Genomic DNA, 19975 nt, shown 5'->3' on the forward strand with positions numbered 1-19975 from the left:
TTATTAGGCAACAGTAGGAATTTAGAAATAGCTTTTTGGTTACATGATTCATCTAGGCTTTCCTGAAAATAACTTCAGGTTAAAAAGTATTTCATGTTGCTGTGTTAATTTCAGTTTCTTTAATTATAGACAAAAAAGTAAAAAGTTAAAAAGATGCGTTTTCGACGCAGTATAGCATTTAAAAATAACACAAAAAAAACATAAAAGCTTATAAAAGCATAAAATACTTATTTTGTGCTGTTGCTATGGAAACCCAAAGTTGTAAACATTTGAGTAATCGTAAAAGCCTGAGTTAAAACTGAAGATGTGGAGCTAAGCTGTCTGCTCACTTTGTGACACAGGCATGCGGTCAAAGTAACAACATCATCAGATCACAGCATCATAGCTTTTAAAAAAAAAGAAAACAAATAAGCAAATAAAAAAATTGTTCTGGCTGCTGGTGAGGTAACCGGAACGACAGGCAGTCAAAGGTTTTAAAAACAGCTAAGGGACAGAAGACCAAACTGGATCTTTAGGAGATAAAATATTAAAGCACCAAAAGGTAAGGTTTATCACTGCTGCTCTGAGGAGTAGGTTCGCCTCACTGTTCCTATTCACATTCAAAATAATCCTTCAGGGGGGCGAATAAGTGGCGGATCACAGGGACGCTCCAGGATCGACCCAGAACCTTCTGCCTTTGCATCCGGCCCATGTTGTTCACATCGGTGTAGTGTTTGGGAAAGCCAAAGATCCTGAAAGGAACACAAAATAAACATTCAATCTGCACTTAAAAGACAAATGGACCCGTTCAACTCTACACATAGAAGCTACACCCTAACATATGGACTGTGCAATTTAATCCATTCTTTTAAAAATCTTTTAGTGATAGTATCTAGGTGTTACTTTATTGTATGTCTTGGACCATGTGCATAAGTTGTGCTGTTCTTTTTACATCTCTTTGCAGGTTTTGAAGCAGACTGAAGATATTTTATCATTATCTCCCTTTTATCTCCTCTTTCTTTCATCTTTTCTCCATTTTTTTCTCTGTTTTTCCTTTCCTGATCTACTTACATTGCAGTGTCCATATAATCTGTAAAATCCCTGCATAATTATAATAAAGCTATTTGTATGCATAAATCATGCAAAACACCATGGCGATAGCCTTACTGCTCCACTTGTGAAGGTAAAATCTGTTGGGATCTTTTTGGCATCAAGACAATTATTCCTATTGCCACATCACCAGACAGGACACTGTAAAAAAAAAATCTTTCAACTTTTAGGCCTTTTACAAATCTCTACAATAACATAAAGATTAGAGATAAAACCATAAATCAGCCAGCTAATATTTAAGGCTGATATGTCATTTTGTGCAAACAGAGTGTATAGAAAAATGAAATTTCATTTTGTACAGCTTTCATGATATTTCCATTTCTTAAAGTGCAGCAATGATCAAATGTAAATATGGGAGGGCAAAAAAAAATGGTGCAAAAGAACGCATTGATATGGAAGCTCAGAGCATTAAAATATATATGGTGCAATTAGGCAGTGTTTTGGCTTGGTGTTGTCAGTGTGATGCAGAGTCTGTGACATGATTTAGAGTTTTTTAAACAGTTCATTTGTCTGATGGCGGTGGGGAAGAAGCTGTTTTAGAATCTGCTGGACCTGCATTGAATGCTGCGCAGCATCTTCTCAGAGGGCAGCAGGGAGAAGAGTCAATGGTGGGGATGTGAGGGGTCATTGCTCTTTTCTACTGTTCCCACAACTCTTCTCAGTCTGTGGCTCTGCAGCCTCCACACCACGCAGTGAGACAGCTGGTCAGAATGCTTTCTATGGTGCTACTGCTGAGTTTTTCTCCCTTGTAAGCGTGCATCCCTTCATTTGTGCATTCAGCAGCCATGCCTTGGGATGACAAGACCTACATGCATTGCTGTTCCCTCCATTTGTAATCCATCAGTGTTTTGTTTGATTTGTTAGTATTTCCCTTTTTTGGTGAGAAACTTGTGTAACATTTGGTTTCAATGCATCATGAAGGAAAATAAAGCAATATTAGTAAAAAAAAAATATGCCTCAAAAAGTGAATCAGTGGAACTGTTGTAAAAAAAAAATCTATATCAGCCGTTAAAAAAGGCCAGAACCAGTCATTTACTGAAAGTAGTAACGGTTACGTAAAACCGCAGCTATTTTAAGCTGTTTTGATGCTTACATGCTGAGTTGCTACTAATCTAAAGGGGGAATGATTTCACTTTTTAGCAACAAGTAGAAATGGAGCCTTAAAAACGTAGGACACACTGTATCAGATCTTAAGCAGGGTGGTAGTAGCTTAATGGTGTGAGAACACCCGGCTGTCCCTGGTAATGGTGTTTTGCAGGAGATGGATTGAAATTACTGCAGTTGTTTGGAACAGACACATTTTAAGAAAAGTTTGTTTCAACAAGTCAAGAATCAAACTTCGGTAATGTATGTAAAATTCTGAGCTGATAAGTTTGGCTTGATTAAAAAATCTATAAAACAGATATTAAATGAACATTAATTTATTTAATTTATAGAATCAAATAATGTTCCTACATATGAGACCTAATAAAACCCAATAATTAATCCTTAGACTCTGGTAAGTCAGCACTTACTGTTCCATTTCAGTGCACCACAGGTAGTCCTCCTTGCCATTCATGGAGACAGGCAGTGGTCCCATCTTCCCTTGCCTTATAGAGTTGGACTTTGTTGTGATTGTGCGGACCTTATCAAACTGCAGGACGAGAAGAAACATTCAAAATCCCACACTGCAACCTCATCTTTGTGATTGCAGTTCAGCCACACGTGTCCCTTTATGTTAAGCATCCCATTGGGAGCAGCTGGCTGCCACCTTACAGCGCCCTGGGAGCATTCTGGGGCCAAGGATCTAGCTCAGGGAGCCAGAGAGGCATTATGTAAATAACAAACTGGACTGGACTCATAACACCGACACCCTGTTCCTTTATATCTCTTCTTCTTTCTGTATGTCTGCTTCTGCCTCCTTGAGCCCTAGTCGGTTTCGCTGCTCACACTGAGCCTGGTTCTGCTTGAGGTTTCTTCCTGTTAAAATGGAGGTTTTCCTTTCCACTGTCGCTACAAGCATGATTGGTGTGAGGGATTGACTTTGAGTCAATGAGTCGCTGCAATCAACTGGTTTTCCTTAGATAGAAAACTTTGAATCAATTTGACTGGATGATCTGGTTGAATTGTATCTGTAAAGTGCCTTGAGATGACATGTGTTGTGAATTGGTGCTATATAAATAAACTGAATTGAACTGTATAAGAAGGGCCAGAACCACCTCCACAACCTTCGGAGTGAGTACGCCCCTGCTTAAAACCCTTTATGACTCTCTGTTGCCTGCTGGGCCCCTGGCAGCTCAGAGCGGGACAGAAAGAGACTAAACAAACTGTTGCTAAAGGCTGTTTCTGTCCTCGGCTGTGCTCTGGACTCATTGGAGAAGGTGGCTGAGAGGAGGATGCTGTCCAAGCTCACATCCATCATAGACAACACCTTCCACCCTCTGCATCAGTCTGTAGAGGAGCTGAGCAGCTCCTTTGGTGAAGACTTTTGTACCCTGTTTGTAAAAAGGAGAACTACCACAGGTAATTTTTTCCTACGGCAGCCAGACTCTACAATGCCACACTAAAATGTCCATAACTTTTGCAATGTATAATGTGCAATTACAATTTAATACCCTGTGCAATAACTTTATATATAAATATAAATATCCATCTATATATATACCCATGTAAAAACCCTGTGCAATAACCCAGTATAAAAAAAAGCTATCATATGTGGACGCACAGACTATACTGTATATATCCCATGCACCTTTTTTTTCCTTTGGCACCTTCTTCTTTTCATTTGACTATTTGTATAGTACAAAATGAATAAAGTCAATAAGGCCAGTCAATCAGTGTGGGACTGGACTGAGCCTCCACTCCACAAACGTATAAAAAAAAAAAAAAAAAAAAAAGAGTACCTTTGCCATCCGGCCAACCTCCAAACAATCCTGCAGAGTGACTTTATCATCGAGAGAGGTAGAGAGAGGTCTAACGGAAAGCAGACGGAAGGATTAACTGTTAAATTCATCTGCAGAGTAGATATACGTGCTGCAGGACTGACCTGCTCATGCCAGGTATGTTTCCCCAGAAGTAGCGCGCTCTGTGAGCGGGGCTGACCTTCACTGCATCGATAAGAACCGGATTGCACTAAAAACAAAGCAGAATGCTCAAGTTGAAGTTATAATGTATCACAACCATTATCGTTTCATCAGAGCATTTGAATACGATCACCTCAAGAAATCTGCATATGTCATTTTTGTCATGAGCACTCATGAAAACCACGTTCTCAAACAGCCAGAAGAATGGACGGTTGTCCTCCTCCTTTGGCCTCAGCAAGGTCAGAATGCGGTAGAACTCAAAGAAGAGTCTTCCAGTGCCCTCTGCAGGAAGAAAATAAGGGGTGATAAATAGATTTTCTATTTTGGCTCTTTGAAGCTATAAAATCTACAGGTGCTGGTCATAAAATTAGAATATCATGAAAAAGTAGATTGATTTCAGTAATTCCATTTAAAAAGTGAAACTTGTATATTATATTCATACATTACATACAAACTCATATATTTCAGATGTTTATTTTGTTTAATTTTGATGATTACAAATGACAACAAATGAAAATCTCAAATTCATCATATCAGAAAATTAGAATATTACCGAAGACCAATAAAAACAAAGGATTTATAGAAATGTTGGCCAACTGAAAAGTATGAACATGAAAAGTATGAGCATGTACAGCACTCAGTATTTAGTTGGGCCTCCTTTGGCCTGTATTACTGCAGCAATGCGGCGTGGCATGGAGTCGATCAGTCTGTGGCACTGCTCAGGTGTTATGATAGCCCAGGTTGCTCTAATAGTGGCTTTTAGCTCTTCTGAATTGTTGGGTCTGGTGTATTGCATCTTCTTCTTCACAATACCCCATAGATTTTCTATGGGGTTAAGGTCAGGAGAGTTTGCTGGCCAATTAAGAACAGGGATACCATGGTCCTTCAACCAGGTACTGGTAGCTTTGGCACTGTGTGCAGGTGCCAAGTCCTGTTGGAAAATGAAATCTGCATCTCCAAAAAGTTGGTCAGCTGCAGGAAGCATGAAGTGCTCTAAAACTTCCTGGTATGTGGCTGCGTTGACCCTGGACCTCAGAAAACACAATGGACCAACACCAGCAGATGACATGGCACCCCAAACCATCACTGACTGTGGAAACTTTACACTGGACTTCAAGCAACGTGGATGAAGTGCCTCTCTTCTTTTCCTCCAGACTCTGGGACCTTGATTTCCAAAGGAAATGCAAAATTTACTTTCATCAGAGAACATGACTTTGGACCACTCACCAGCAGTCCAGTCCTGTTTCTCTTTAGCCCAGGCAAGACGCTTCTGACGCTGTCTGTGGTTCAAGAGTGGCTTGACACAAGGAATGCGACAGCAGAAACCCATGTCTTTCATACGTCTGTGTGTGGTGGTTCTTGAAGCACTCACTCCAGCTGCAGTCCACTCTTTGTGAATCTCCCCCACATTTTTGAAGGGGTTTTGTTTCACAATCCTCTCCAGGGTGCGGTTATCTCTCTTGCTTGTACACTTTTTTCGACCACATCTTTTCCTTCCCTTCGCCTCTCTATTAATGTGCTTGGACACTGAGCTCTGTGAACAGCCAGCCTCTTTAGCGATGACCTTTTGTGTCTTGCCCTCCTTGTGCAAGGTGTCGATGGTCGTCTTTTGGACAACTGTCAAGTCAGCAGTCTTCCCCATGATTGTGTAGCCTATAGAACTAGACTGAAAGACCATTTAAAGGCTTTTGCAGGTGGTTTGAGTTAATTAGCTGATTAGAGTGTGGCACCAGGGGCCATCAATTTTGAACCTTTTCACAATATTCTAATTTTCTGATATGATGAATTTGAGATTTTCATTTGTTGTCATTTGTAATCATCAAAATTAAACAAAATAAACATCTGAAATATATGAGTTTGTATGTAATGTATGAATATAATATACAAGTTTCACTTTTTAAATGGAATTACTGAAATCAATCTACTTTTTCATGATATTCTAATTTTATGACCAGCACCTGTAATTTAAAGCTACATACCAAAGAGTCCTTTTCTCAGTGGGTTAACCATGGACAGGTCATTGCATGGACTGCCTCCAATCAGGAGATCAAAGGGACCCCATTCAGCCAGCTTAAACATGAATAATGTTCCAGTCTTATTCACAAAATAGCCCAGATTTAACTAAAAAAACATGAGAGTGATTTTTAGAGTGAGGTTTATGATGCTTGTTCTCACGTGTTTCCTTGTAATGGTTCGAACATCATTGACATATTCAATCTTCCCCTCGTGTTTGATCATTCCCACAGCAATCGAGTCGTCACAGATCTCAGACGCGATGTATCTTTCAATTTTGAAGCCCAAGTCTCTAAGCACCAGATACCCTGTTAAAATGTCGCAAAATAAAAAAATTACAGGTTATAGTAACACTGCTAATAGAATTAAAGCTCAATTATTGTCACATCTGGACAGAAGCGAGGACTGACTGCACTGGGGAAAATATCTAGAAATAAGTGCAAATTTCTTAAATTAAGTTTATTTACCGTTAATTTAAGTAGATATATGAGCTACTTTGCCAATGATATTAGTATTTTCACTCTTAAAATAAGATCATTAGATAATCTGCACTTGAAATAAGACGATGCAGTTGTTTTTTTCTTATTTTAAATGTAAATTGTTTCGTTCCATTGGCAAAATGTCTCACTTTCCTCCTCAATTCAAGAAAAAATGCTGTTATTTTAAGAAAAAATTACTGCTGATTTTTTTGCAGTGTATATTAATGAATGCAATAATAGAAACGTTTCACCTACCTGTTGCAATGCCATCAAAAAGTGAGAGCACCTTGAGTGGTTTGCGTTTATCAGCAGGAATAGAGGGGTACACTCTGTGAGGCTCCTGTAGGTGCAAAGAAAAAGTAGAAAATAAAAATTAAATTTTATCAGGATCAACTTGTTAACATATTAGTTCCACAGAACAGCTTATTGGTGGTAAAGCAACAGAAAAAAACAGGGTTTTACTCTTTCACTGTGAGATAAAAGAGGAATCAGGGCAACAAAATATGATAATATCAGATTAATTTAATTCCCCATCCTTAACTATGAGCTGCAGATGACATCATGGCGGTAATGTGGGGGGGGGGGGGGGGGGGGGGGGGGATATCTAATCAGGCTTCAGGAAGTGGTGGTCAGCAGATAGAAAGGCTCTCTGTCCGTCTCCAATGCAAAGAGAGTCGTTTTAACGGAAGTCTGTGACTCATGGCGTCTCAGGAAAGGTAAAAGCATCTCCAACTTATTCATGGCTTCACTCATTTGAATTGCTGCCTTCTGGGAGGAGGTACACAGCCCTCCAAACAACAAAGTTCATTCACCAACTCAGAAACGAACCAACCTGCTCCTGCTTGCACATGATGATGCCTACATTGGAAACATTTTCACACTGGAAAAAATCGAATTCTAGATAAGTAATTTTTTCTTAAAATAAGTGAATTTGTTCTTGAATTGTGGAGGTAAAAGAGACATTTTGCAAATGGAACAAGACAATTTACACTTATAATGAGAAAACACAATTGCATTGTCTTACTTCAAGTGCATTTTATCTAAATATCTAATTTTAAGAGTAAAAATACTCATTTTCCTACTCAAATTAAGGGTAAAAACACTTCATTTAAGAACTTTTTACTTATTTCTAGATCGTTTTTTCCAGTGCAATCTTTGTGATTTAATTTAATTTAAATTCAAATCAGTTAATTTATATAGCACCAATGCACAACACATGTCATCTCATGGCACTTTACAGAGACAATTCAACCAGATCATACAGTCAGATTGATTTAAAGTTTTCTAAGGAAAACCAGCTGATTGCATCGACTCATTGAGTCAAAAGCAATCCCTCACACCAAGCATGCATGTAGCGACAGTGGAGAGGAAAAACTCAATTTTAATAGGAAGAAACCTCCAGCAGAACATAGAAATTTCTGCATAGAAAAGGCCAAACTCACCACCGCTACTGTTGTTTTATGTTATAGTTAAAATTGTTGCTGTTAGGAAATAGTTATAGCTGCCTATTTATTTTGCTGCAGCTAAAACAGTTTTTTTTATAGTTTAACTGTGTTCAATTTGTTATAGTTATATCAACAAATTATTTTAAACACATGCACATGCTATGGTGATAAAGTAGTATAATCTATTCTTATTCTAATAACATTTTCTCATTAAGGTGGTAAGATTATCTATGGCAGGGGTCACTAATTGAATTAGAAGAGTCTGAATAAAGAAAATCAACAACCAGTAAAGATCCATAGACATTTTTAATTATAACTTCTTACTTTTTGTGTTTTTTTCACCTGCCTGCTGTGTCTAAAAGTAGCTAGCAGCAGCAGCCCTGACTGACACAGCTCATTGGCTAATTTGTAGCCTGGTCCCGGACGCTCTGGAGGACTTTACCATATTAACAGGAGAAGTTAGACACTGTCATCAGACAACATGGAGTAATTTCTAAATGTTTTGGTCAGGTTGGGTCCAGATTAGCCAGCAGGTGGGTCCAGATCCGGACCTCGGTTCACTAATCCGTGACCCCTGATCTATGGTGTCTCAGAGAAGTGATCTTGACTTAACCTTCACTTGTGGTTCTGAGCTTTCCAAGGGCTTAGCTACACGACGAACCTTCCTGCTGAATCTAAGCAGCGCTAACATCTCTACCATCATGCCGCCCCCAGATTTGACTACGATTTGTATATTCAAATACATGAGAAAAGTGTTTGAATATACGAAAATATACTTTTTCTCTATCTGAAGTGTCAGTATTTTGTCCACCACAAATCAAATTAACTAGGACTAATAGATAATACTTTGAAACCGGATTTAGTATCAAATGTTGAACAAAATGTAAGCAATGACATTAAACGTGTGTAAATGTGGTACTTACAAACTCTATAGCACTGTTATTGGCAAATAAATCCTGAACTCTGACACTCCAATCCGGTCTCAGTCTGAGGTGTCCATCACACTGAGACGGCTTGCACATGAAGCAGCTCCAGGGATCAACCTCCTTTAGCTTCTCAAAGGTTCCTTCGGCTACCAGGATCTCCAGGCAGTCCTTACAGAAACATCTGCATGAGGAAATATAAAGATGGAAGATTAAATGGTTTGTTAGATAAAAAGGTGAAGTTAGCTGATCTAGATAAAGCAATGGAGGATGAAGAGTAGGGCTGATCGATAAAATCCGTTAATTACATTTTCTGTTTTGGAAGATTGATTTTTTGGAACATCTGGACTTTTTCCACCAATGCATCTTATTTAAGGTGGTCTAGGTGAAACACTGATAAAAGTACTGTTGTAGTCAAGACCTTATTAAAAAAAGATTTACTTCAAAGGAAAATAAAAATTTTTCATTTGTTTCTTTTTATCAAGACGGATCTCTTGTAATTTAGATCTTAGATCTCGATGAAACGACCTGTATGATTAGGAGTTGCAAAAATTTTAAAGTGGGCTTTATAATACGTGCCAAAACTATTTTTGCTCTGTTTTTCTCAAAGCAACATACTTCAAATCATAGAAAACTTGTGTTACTTTGATAAAGTAAAAAGTCAGTACTAGCTAGTTTAAAAGATCCTTTGGAGTCTGGAATATTCCTCTGAGAAAAGCTCTTATAGGGGATTTAGATGAGAAAAGTTATTCATTAGTTATTAAAAATATCTGTTATTATTTATCATAATAAATTATGATTTTTATATATTAGTTATTAAAAATATGGTCTAAAGTAATACAACATTCGATAAAATTTAAGCCTAATGTGTTTTTGTAACATCTTAATAGGAAAACATCTGACCAAAAATGCTCCTGAAAGGAAGAAAACTTCCTCTTCTTTACATTTTTATAGGATGATGATGCTGAGTGAAATCAACAGCAAAAAAAACTGTACGAACAAACTGACAGAAAACAGAAAGTTTCGATTATTTGGGTCCTTTGACAGCCAATCAGCATAGCTTTCTTCTGCACGCCATGTATCCTAAAATGTTGACGTTTTGTGGGGCAAAGCATAAAAAAAGCCTTGTAACGATTAGTGTACTGTCATGACTGTTTTCCTAAATTTGCAGCTTTTTCTTTCAAATTCACAAACTTGAAGCCATGGGAGCCTAGTGTTTTATTCATAAGCAGCAGTCTCTCACTGTCTCTCTGTGACAAAGAACTGACAGGAGCAAAGCAACCTGAAACCATGTTTGTTGTGTCAACAGACTGTCCTGTCATAATTCAAAGCCTGTTTCTCATCAAACACTGATAGTGAACAACTTCTATGATGCAAATGAAGAAAAATCTTTGTGCCTTTTGGAAAACAATATGTAAATGTGTAAAAATAACTTTATTTCCTCCTGAAGTGTGTTAAATACTAAAGCTCAAAGACACATTTACATCTCTGAAGTACCTTTATCCCTTCATCCGGTTCATATTTTTTTCAAGTTACGTTAATTTTACTTTTTTATTTTATGTGATCGACCAACACAAAGTTGTACATATTAAAAAATGGAAGACAAACAATAAAAACATTTTTTGTTTCAGCCCCTCAAAAACTGCAGATGATCTAGTCAAAGTTTAGACTTAAAACTAAATTAATTTTTTTATGCAAGACTGAACGTTGGTGTTTACAAATGCTTTAAATTAATATTTTATAAAGAAGAATAGCTAAAAGCTTCAGATCTTGCTGTGCAAAGTGGGTAGAGACTCAAAACACTTGAAGCAGTAATTGGTAAACAACAACAGCTTGCACTGGAGGCTAAGTGAAAAACTACACCATTTTAAGTAGATGTTAGGTTTCTGTTTATGTTTTTCTTCTGCTCCTTGATTTCTAGTGTTTAGTTTTCTTTTCACCATGTTTCTTTATCCTAGTTATTTGATTATTATTTTGTTGTTGTTTTCTTATTAGTTCCTGTCTTCCAGGTTTTCCATTTGTTGTCCTCTGCTGCCCTCTTGTGTCCTCTTTCTCTTGCTCTGTTTTCTGTTCAGCTCTCACCTGTGTTCAATTCCCTCATCAGCCCTCTCCCTGTCTCTGTCCCCTTTAAAAGCCCTCCCTCTTTAGTTCCTGTTTGCTGGATCCTCTTCTTACATCTCGTCTAACGTCTGTCTGCCTTCCTCGTCTCTCCCTGGCACCTTGAGTTTTGGCTTACCCCTGATGTCCCCCTGGTTCTGGTTCGTTTGTTATTTTGTTGGACTTTTTGATTCCTGCCTCAGTTTCTGTGAACCTAATTAAACCCACTTAAATTCACCGCTGCCTAACACCGTTTTCTGACAGTAGAGATAGATACATCGACAGCTTAATTGTTTTAAGTTTTTGTTTTATTGTATCAGCACTGGCCGATTACTGTAAACATTAACCAATTCATTATTGCATTCAGCAACCATGACTTGAGATCCCATGAAGTGCATTCGTTCCCATTTTATTTTATTTTTTAGTTTTTTTTTGCATTACACTGTCAGAGCAACATAATTCACTCTCTGCATTTAACCCATCCCTTTGGAGAGCAGTGGGCTGCCATCGTGCGGCACCTGGGGAGCAGTGTGGGGTTAAGGGTCTTGCTCAGAGAGCCAGAGTGGCAGTATGCGGTAATGAGACTCAAACTCAGAACCTCCAGATTCCAAGCTCTATGCTCTAACCACTAGACCGCCACTCCCCATTTAATACCTATTGTTAATGGTTATTTAGCTATAGTTAATGTTAAAAAAAAAAAATCAAATTTAGACTTTTGTTACATTTATTATAATTTAGTCATTTTTAACTTGTAAATGGAGGATGAAAAAAACAACAAAAAATCAGCCATAAAAAATCATCCCTCATAAAATCAACATCAGGAATCTGTTAAACCGAATAATCATCGCTGTCTTCTGTTGCGTGTCTTTTGGATTTCCTTGCTGATTTGATAAAAGCCCAGTTTGAACAGAACAGAACAGAAACACATCAAAGATGCTCTCCGAAACTGTGGATATCCAAACTGGGCTTTTATCAAATCAGCAAGGAAATCCAAAAGACACGCAACAGAAGACAGCGATGGGAAAATTAAACGCAAAAACATCACAATCCCTTATGTTGCTGGAGTGTCTGAAAAGCTCAAGAGGATTTTCTCCAAACACAAGATCCCAGTACATTTCAAGCCAAACCAAACCCTTAAACAGAGGCTAGTGCATCCGAAAGATAAAACCCCCAGACCAAATATGAGCGGAGTGGTATATGCTGTTCAGTGCAGTGAGGAATGCTCTGATCTTTATATTGGAGAAACCAAACAACCTCTCCACAGACGCATGGCCCAACACAGAAGAGCGGCCACCTCTGGACAAGACTCCGCAGTACACCTACACCTTGTGGACAAAGGACATTCTTTTGAGGACCAGAATGTCCATATTCTGGATAAAGAAAATAGGTGGTTTGAGAGGGGCGTGAAGAAAGCCATCTATGTTAAGAGAGAAAAACCAACTTTAAACAGAGGTGGTGGACTCAGATTCTAACTTCCAAAAACATACAATTCAATCATAGACATGATCCCTTCCAGATATCACCAAACCCCCCACCCCATCACAGAGGAACGAGGGACTTACCCGCTCCAGCCGGTGAACAATACCTCCTTAACGACCAACCCTTAACAATCATAGACAGGTTTCAGGTATTACAGGAGACAATCCCCCCCTTAATGACAACCCCCCCTTTAACGACCGACCCCTAGAATCATAGACAGGTTCAGATATTACAGGCTAACGATGGAACTAACGACCCATTCATCGGTTTCCATTGCATGTTTCCAAGCGATACAAGGCGTTGTCTATATAAGACTCAAACTCACTGCGGATCCAGACATTTGAATTGAGAAAGCTTCCTGGAGAGGTGGCGAAACGTCTTCAAATCTTGAAAACCAAGTCCAGTGGATATTTTTTGAATTTTACGGAAAAGTATGTAGACAGGAAAGTGGGTTAAAAGAGAGGGGAGAGCCGTTTGGCAAAGGTCAGTAGGTCTGTGACTCAAACTGGAGACAGCCGGTGTTTGTACCAGATCTGCTCTGGCGGTCAGATCTGCTCGGGGTCCTGCCTATTGCACCCGTTTCCTAAAGATCAAATCTCTTTTGGATTTTCAACATATCATTACCTATATTTACTTTTATTTTACATTTCATTGGCGATCTAAAGTAGCCGAAAATAGAAAGCAATCATTGTCCGTCTTGAAGGAAAGCCTTCTAAGAAAGCTGAGCTCTGCCATTTAACAAGGTGACAAAGTGTCAGCTTATTTTTATTCTTTTTATTAAGATCTGAGGGCAGGGAATGACAAATGGGAAATCCTAAAAAATGACTTTCGTAGAGCTGTTAGACGAAGAAAACGACAGTTATTCTACTTGTAGAAAACAAACGGTTGTTGTTGATACAAATTCAAAAGTAGTGTAGCTTAATATGGCTAACTGACCGAGCTAATAGAGGCTAACCTGTTAGCTACTGAACACAGCTAGCCACAGCGCTACCCAGCTCTCCCCCTTTATATCATGGTCTAACAGTTACTTTGTTCAGATAAAAATATTTTTTTCAGTTTTGTTATCAATCAGGTAAAACTTCATCTGTCATTAAACAAACTGATGCTACACAAGCTCCCGACTTGGCACACCGACGCTGCGTGATGTTATCATCGTTGTCTGGGCAACCACTATGTTTTACGTCAATTGTGGCAACGTTCAGCCAATCATGTAGCGTAACGTAACTGGCATGCGCAGGACCCGAGCAGATCTGATCACCCGAGCAGATCTGGTACCTACACCGGGAAATGAATCGTGCACTCTACCGCCACATGGAAAGTTTATTACCTGTTTTAAGATAGTTATTTTTGTTTACATTTATATAAAAAACAGCATTACTGGCACATAGGTTTTAATCTAATGAATATGTCTATATTTTTTGCTTTAGATGATTTTAGCACGAAAATAGTCTTAAAGGAATAGTACACCCAAAACATGATTAGCCTTCATTTTCTACTCACCCCCATGCTGAACAACACTCTGGAGTACTTTTTTGATATCTCAAATGCATCTGGAGATCTGGGAGGCTTCTTGCTGTCTGCTGACATTCAAATAATGGAGGTCTATGGTGCCCGAGACAGAAAGGTCCATAAAAGTCCACAAAAAACGTGTCAATATTCCTCCATACTGCTCGTCCAATGTATTCCAAGTGTCCTGAGAGGGAAGCGTCCATAATTTACTCGAAACGAAGTCATTTAGAATGTTTTTAGAGCATAAACAGTAGTGTATAGGATTTCCTAAAAGCGCGTTCACGAGTCTACGGAAACCGCAGAAACAACAAACAGAATGTTTTTAGAGCATAAACAGTAGTGTATAGGATTTCCTAAAAGCGCGTTCACGAGTCTACGGAAACCGCAGAAACAGCGTCTGCTCTGCCGATAATGCAAGCGTAGAAGAAGAAATGTGCTGTTTACCTGTGCAAAGAAAGAAACAACGAAAGAAAAATGTCTGAGGACTTCAGTGTTGAGGAAGAGCATGAGTTCTTTGCCGAGCTGAATGCGCACTTTCGTCTGGTTTGGTCTGCAGCGGTTTCCGTAATCCTATACACTACTGTTTAGGCTCTAAAAACATTCTAAATGACTTCGTTTCGAGTAAATTATGGACGCTACCCACTCAGGACACTTGGAATACATTGGACGAGCAGTATGGAGGAATATTGACACGTTTTTTGTGGACTTTTATGGACCTTTCTGCCTCGGGCACCATAGACCTCCATTATTTGAATGTCAGCAGACAGCAAGAAGCCTCCCAGATCTCCAGATGCATTTGAGATATCAAAAAAGTACTCCAGAGTGTTGTTCAGCATGGGGGTGAGTAGAAAATGAAGGCTAATCATGTTTTGGGTGTACTATTCCTTTAACTGGTCAAAAGAAACAATTCATAATCTAAATTCTGTATCTCCTTAAACCTTTCTTTTTTAAAGTTTCTTGGTCTGATGGATTAAGTCTAATAAAAAAAAAGAGACTAATTTGAACCCACAAAAATAGTTTTTTGTTTACCTGCAGCAGCTGGAGTTCCCACACAGAATGACCTCTAAGCCTCCACAGCAAACAGTGCAATACGACTGGTAGCCATCTTCATCGTAACGATAAAGCGTCTCTGTGAAATTCTCCTGAAAAACCAGAAATGAAAATCATTGAACCAACGACGGAGCTACGGCTGTTTTACAGATGGAGGAGAAACCTTTTTTCTGCATGTGTGTAAAGAGAAACTTTCTGCTGAGATGTAGAAAATACAGTAAAACATTAAGGTGATAGATGATGGTTAGAAGATTACCTTGCATTTCTGACAAAGACCGCCTTCAAACAAGGGATGCTGGACGCTGATCTCATGTGATGCACAAGACAAACAGAAATCTATAGAGAACAAAAGTTAATTACAAAAAAAGTTATTTACAATTAACGGATGAAGAATTGTAAGCTGAAAATGCAACCTTACTTTCAATAGTTTTTCCTTTTTCTTTGACCTTTTCTTTCAGTGATTCTGTGAAGCAAAGTATGAAAAAGAAAAACGGATAAGAAAACAATGTTATTGATGAACATTTTAGGCATATTCAAGCTTTGTTACTCCAAATGTTTCATTTAATTTGCCAAAAAATAGAAAAAATAGCAAACCTCTATTGAAGGTGATGCTGGAACTGACTGCCCTATTTTTAAAGACGTATTTTCTTTTTGGAGGGGGTTGATAATCGGAGGAAGAAGAGTCACTAGGGTCTTGATCTGAGTCTTGTAAATCAGAGAAAGACAGAAAAAAAATAAATTTTTGGGGATGATCTGTGGTAAAATAAATGTGTTAAAAAATGAAAAAAATATTTGACAAAAAAATTCTGCAGTCTCAATGATTTAGCAGCAATGAAACACTAATTATCGTGAGCAACCTACATTTCTCTCACCCCTTCTCTTTCTTTCCATCAACAGTTCTCTCAAAGAGCTTGAGGAAGTTTGTTAACCAAAATCTACATCAGGTGAGTATTTTAGCCAATAAAGAATTAATAGAAAACATGTAATTGGCCTCTACTTTGAAGGAATGGAAGTTAAAACATCATACCAGAAATAACAGAATTTGTAACTTCATTATTGCAGACATCGTTTGGGTAATGATGACAGCAAAACCATTTATTGCTCAGCTAGGAAATCTAAAATGTATTTTTCTGTTCTTCTCCATTATGGACAGATAAGATCACAGTCATTAGGATCACCAAAAGTTTTCACATTCAGAGACTGAAGCAGAGGTTTAAAACCTACCAGGTGGAGCAAATCCCCTCGGTCCTGTGGGTAGGAACCCCTCAGAAGCCCATTCCACCATCAACTTCAGCTCTTGCTCTTTATCACCTTGTGCCTTTGCAAAAGACTTCCCACATCGTTCAGCTGCCAACTAAAACAAATACAGTTTAGTCTGCGGGAAAAATAGAATGCTAATCTTTACACCTAAGTTTAACAAAAAAAACCCAAAACATTTAATTCTGTAAAGTCAGATAAATTGTTCTAAACTCTGCTTTATTTCAGAGACATTTCTTAACAATTTTATCTGTATTTAAGTTAAAATTGTTACAAATCTTAACATGAACCAATTTTAAAATAGCTCTAATCACTACTAGTTTGCTCTGACTTTGGTTTAATATGTACCGTAATTTTCGGAATATAAGCCAAGACATTTTACCCATTTTTCGACTTTGCGGCTTATATAAGAATGGGACTTATCTATGGACTTTTACAGCTAACGGCCACTAGGGTAATACCTAAATCTATTGATTTTACCATCCACCATGTTGACGTCACATTTGCTTCAACACACAAGTACGGTAGCCGCGCGCACAGGAATGCGGAGGTCCTACGGAAGCAGACTTCTACCGCGAGTGGTACGAGACAGAACGACAGCGAGAAAGATGGACATTGCGATCGCAAGACAGTTGGTGTTAAACATAAAAAACCTGCGGCTTATAGTCCGGTGCGGCTTGTATATGTACAAATCATGCAATTTAGCTTCTGCGGCTTATATTAAGGTGCGGCTAATAGTCCAAAAATTGCGGTAAAAAAGCCTCGGTAAAAGTTGGGACCATTAAAAAAAAAAAAAAAAACTACAGCAGTAATGCCTCACTTTCTAAAAAGAGTGAAATCATACATAAACAAAGGCTCCATTATATTTATATCTTTTTTTAAGGACAAAATTAATTAATACAGACATTAATTGATTCACTTAACAATGGGTCTGTATGGAGGTAATGTCATTGCACCAATAGTGTCTTGCATACTTAATGCATACTCATAATTTATAAGACGTCTAAACTTGTACAATGCCTAAACTGCTAATCAACAAACGGAAAGGTCCTAATGGAGGATGATGGGGATGTGAAAATTAGAGTAAATTATTCTTTGGTTAAAATTCCCAAATTAAATCCACATATTTGCATAGAAAGCTTTTCATTCTTGCTTTAAAGAATTAAATAAAAACATTAAATGTGACCACAGCTTCTGCAGATGGCGCTGTGGCTTAGTTGGTCAAAGTGTCTGTCGCGTAAACGGGAGAACCTGGGTTCAAATCCCAGCAGTGCCTTTTAACTTTTAACACTTGGCTGGTCATGATGTCCAGTCTTCTTGTAAATCATCGTTGGAGTGTGGGAGTGGCAGCCTAGTGGTTAGGACATAAGGCTTTGAATCCTGAGGTTGTGAGTTTGATCTCCCACAGACTGCCACTCTGAGCCCCTGGGCAAGACCCTTAACCCCATACTGCTCCCTGGGTGCCACACAATGGCAGCCCACTGCTCCCCAAGGGGATTGGTTAAATGCAGAGAAGTAATTTCCCTCTGGGATTATTAGAGTATAGAAAAAAAAAAGTACAACTACATCGTCTGTAGCCTCAAGAGGTTGAAAGGTTACACATGTTTTTGATGGGGGGAAAAAAATCCAGACAGACCCCGACTGTTTTAGAGTGATGCAGATGAGTTTGACACTGGTAGTTTGAGGGTGCCGTTGGCTATCACTTTACTTGGATTTAGTTTTACATATATATATATATATATATATATATATATAAAAAACTGTAACTGGAGCGTGTAACAAAAGTAATTTCCCTCTGGGGTTATTAAAGTATGTCTGATTCTGATTTATTAGCTATGCATATTTCGGTGCTAATAGCTGTTTTCGAAGTTCACGGAAATAGAGAGACATGGTCTTTAATTGCATTTTAACTGGGTGAGTGGATATAAGATAGTTTATGAGAGAAATCTCAGCTGGAGACATAGGCTACATTCACACTGCAGGCCTTGATGCTCTATTCCGATTTTTTTGTGAAATCACATTTTTTTGCGTTGCCGTTCACATTTCCAAATATATGCAACTTGTATGTGATCTCCTGTGTGAAGTGCAGTCATACAACCCAAGTGGCCCGCATGCGCAATAGACAAAGCATGACGTCATAGGCCAGCATGCACTGTGTTTACGGAAGTAAACATGGATTGTAGTGCCGGAGCGTACGTAGCGATCTTTCCCAACCATAAACACAGAATTTTTTCAAGATAGTCTCTGCATCGTCGTCCACCATGCTTGTTGTTTTTCTTGCTGCTTCTTTATAGCAAGACCCAGAATAGTAACCTTTGTCGGATGAACGCAGCCATTTGAAAAGATCAGATTCGTATCGGATTTAGGAGCACATAGCCAAGTGGCCTGGGTCGCATTGGAAAAAATCAGATCTGTGTTGTTCAGACTGCCAAGAAAGATCAGGTACAGGTCGCATATGGGCCAAAAAAATCAGATTTGGGTCACTTTAGGCTGCAGTGTGAACATAGCCTTAGACATATGATGCTCTGAGTTAAGCTTCAAGCGTGTTGTTCTTGTTAAAGAGGACATGTTCCCTCAAAGAGGTCAAGAAGAGGAAGGATCTTTGCATATGAAAATCCGACAAATGTTTGCATTTACATCCAGTTCCTGGTCTTATTACTTAGTTCACTGCAGTTAGAGGTGTCCAACAGCTTTGCACATTTAGCGACTGACATTTTTATTCTTCTTGGCAAAATAGTTTAAGCTCATACAGAGTGTTTGTAAAAAGGAGTTTTAATGAGTACAATTAGGCACTGCTTTTTATCGGTAAATCAAGCAAACAAATCCAGGAAATACATGAATGTTTTGGATGTTACATGACAGAAACAAAAAGGTTTAGAATTGTATCTAAATTTTTCTGTGTTTTAGACCTAAACATGATGCAGTTTGCAAGTTGTAAATAAAATAAGTAAAGGGAGGCAACGGAGGAGCAAACAGACATAGGAGGGGCTTAGAGAGCTGATTCCTTCAGGTAGAAACATGTTTACTTTGATTACCTCGCAGGCTTGGTAGATAGCGTCCCTGTAGATTGGCAAACTAGCAAAGGAATTTTTGCAGAAACACCAGGTGAAGGAACTGAATGGCTTCAATGTCTCTGTGCTGACCTGCAACAGAAACTCCTCCATCAGATACAAAGAACTGTTTTTGTATTCAGACTAGAGATAGAAAAATCAAAACTGCTTGACAAGCCCAGACTTTTTTTTACCTCTGAAAACATCCCATCTCCAAACCACTCAACCCTTCGCATGCCTGGGGGTGGGTGCTTGGATTTCCAAGCCATCACCAATCCAGGCCATAGAGAAATTCCAGGTAATTTACCCCACACCATGTCCCCTACAGGGAATCCCTTTCCATCCTTCAGAAAAAGACAAACATTTTACGTGACTGGGGGTCTGATCTGCATTTTAAATCACACATACTGTCAGAAATGAATAATTACCTGGTACTGACGCTGTCGAGCTCTGGGTTGTTTACTGGAGGGGGATATTCCTTCAAGCTTAAAGAGACAAAAAGAGCTTCTGATTGTCACTTCT

General features: G+C 38.6%; 1 protein-coding gene and 1 non-coding gene across 3 annotated transcripts in view; one reads left to right on the plus strand and one right to left on the minus strand.

Annotated features, from left to right (window-relative positions):
- Nucleotides 1-476: 476 nt before the first annotated feature.
- The window catches only part of dnmt3ba (DNA (cytosine-5-)-methyltransferase 3 beta, duplicate a), a 38131-nt gene continuing 18632 nt past the window's right edge, over nucleotides 477-19975 (minus strand). For both annotated transcript variants that reach the window (XM_038309366.1, XM_038309367.1), the window contains exons 10-26: nucleotides 19882-19938; nucleotides 19648-19797; nucleotides 19439-19546; nucleotides 16371-16500; nucleotides 15741-15851; nucleotides 15565-15609; nucleotides 15403-15482; nucleotides 15126-15238; nucleotides 9012-9195; nucleotides 6899-6983; nucleotides 6327-6472; nucleotides 6131-6221; nucleotides 4285-4433; nucleotides 4115-4200; nucleotides 3972-4041; nucleotides 2604-2722; nucleotides 477-731 (exon numbers count right to left, since the gene is read on the minus strand). In XM_038309366.1, the coding sequence (XP_038165294.1) occupies nucleotides 590-731; nucleotides 2604-2722; nucleotides 3972-4041; nucleotides 4115-4200; nucleotides 4285-4433; nucleotides 6131-6221; nucleotides 6327-6472; nucleotides 6899-6983; nucleotides 9012-9195; nucleotides 15126-15238; nucleotides 15403-15482; nucleotides 15565-15609; nucleotides 15741-15851; nucleotides 16371-16500; nucleotides 19439-19546; nucleotides 19648-19797; nucleotides 19882-19938 (1866 nt within the window). In that variant the 3' untranslated portion in view covers nucleotides 477-589. The remainder of the gene's footprint in view (nucleotides 732-2603; nucleotides 2723-3971; nucleotides 4042-4114; nucleotides 4201-4284; nucleotides 4434-6130; nucleotides 6222-6326; nucleotides 6473-6898; nucleotides 6984-9011; nucleotides 9196-15125; nucleotides 15239-15402; nucleotides 15483-15564; nucleotides 15610-15740; nucleotides 15852-16370; nucleotides 16501-19438; nucleotides 19547-19647; nucleotides 19798-19881; nucleotides 19939-19975) is intronic.
- trnat-cgu lies at nucleotides 17606-17679 on the plus strand. Its single transcript has one exon. It is a non-coding gene; the product is annotated as a tRNA-Thr (tRNA).

This window comes from Cyprinodon tularosa, unplaced genomic scaffold (assembly GCF_016077235.1).
Source record: "Cyprinodon tularosa strain WSP-4 unplaced genomic scaffold, ASM1607723v1 ctg66, whole genome shotgun sequence".
NCBI classification, from domain to species: domain Eukaryota; kingdom Metazoa; phylum Chordata; class Actinopteri; order Cyprinodontiformes; family Cyprinodontidae; genus Cyprinodon; species Cyprinodon tularosa.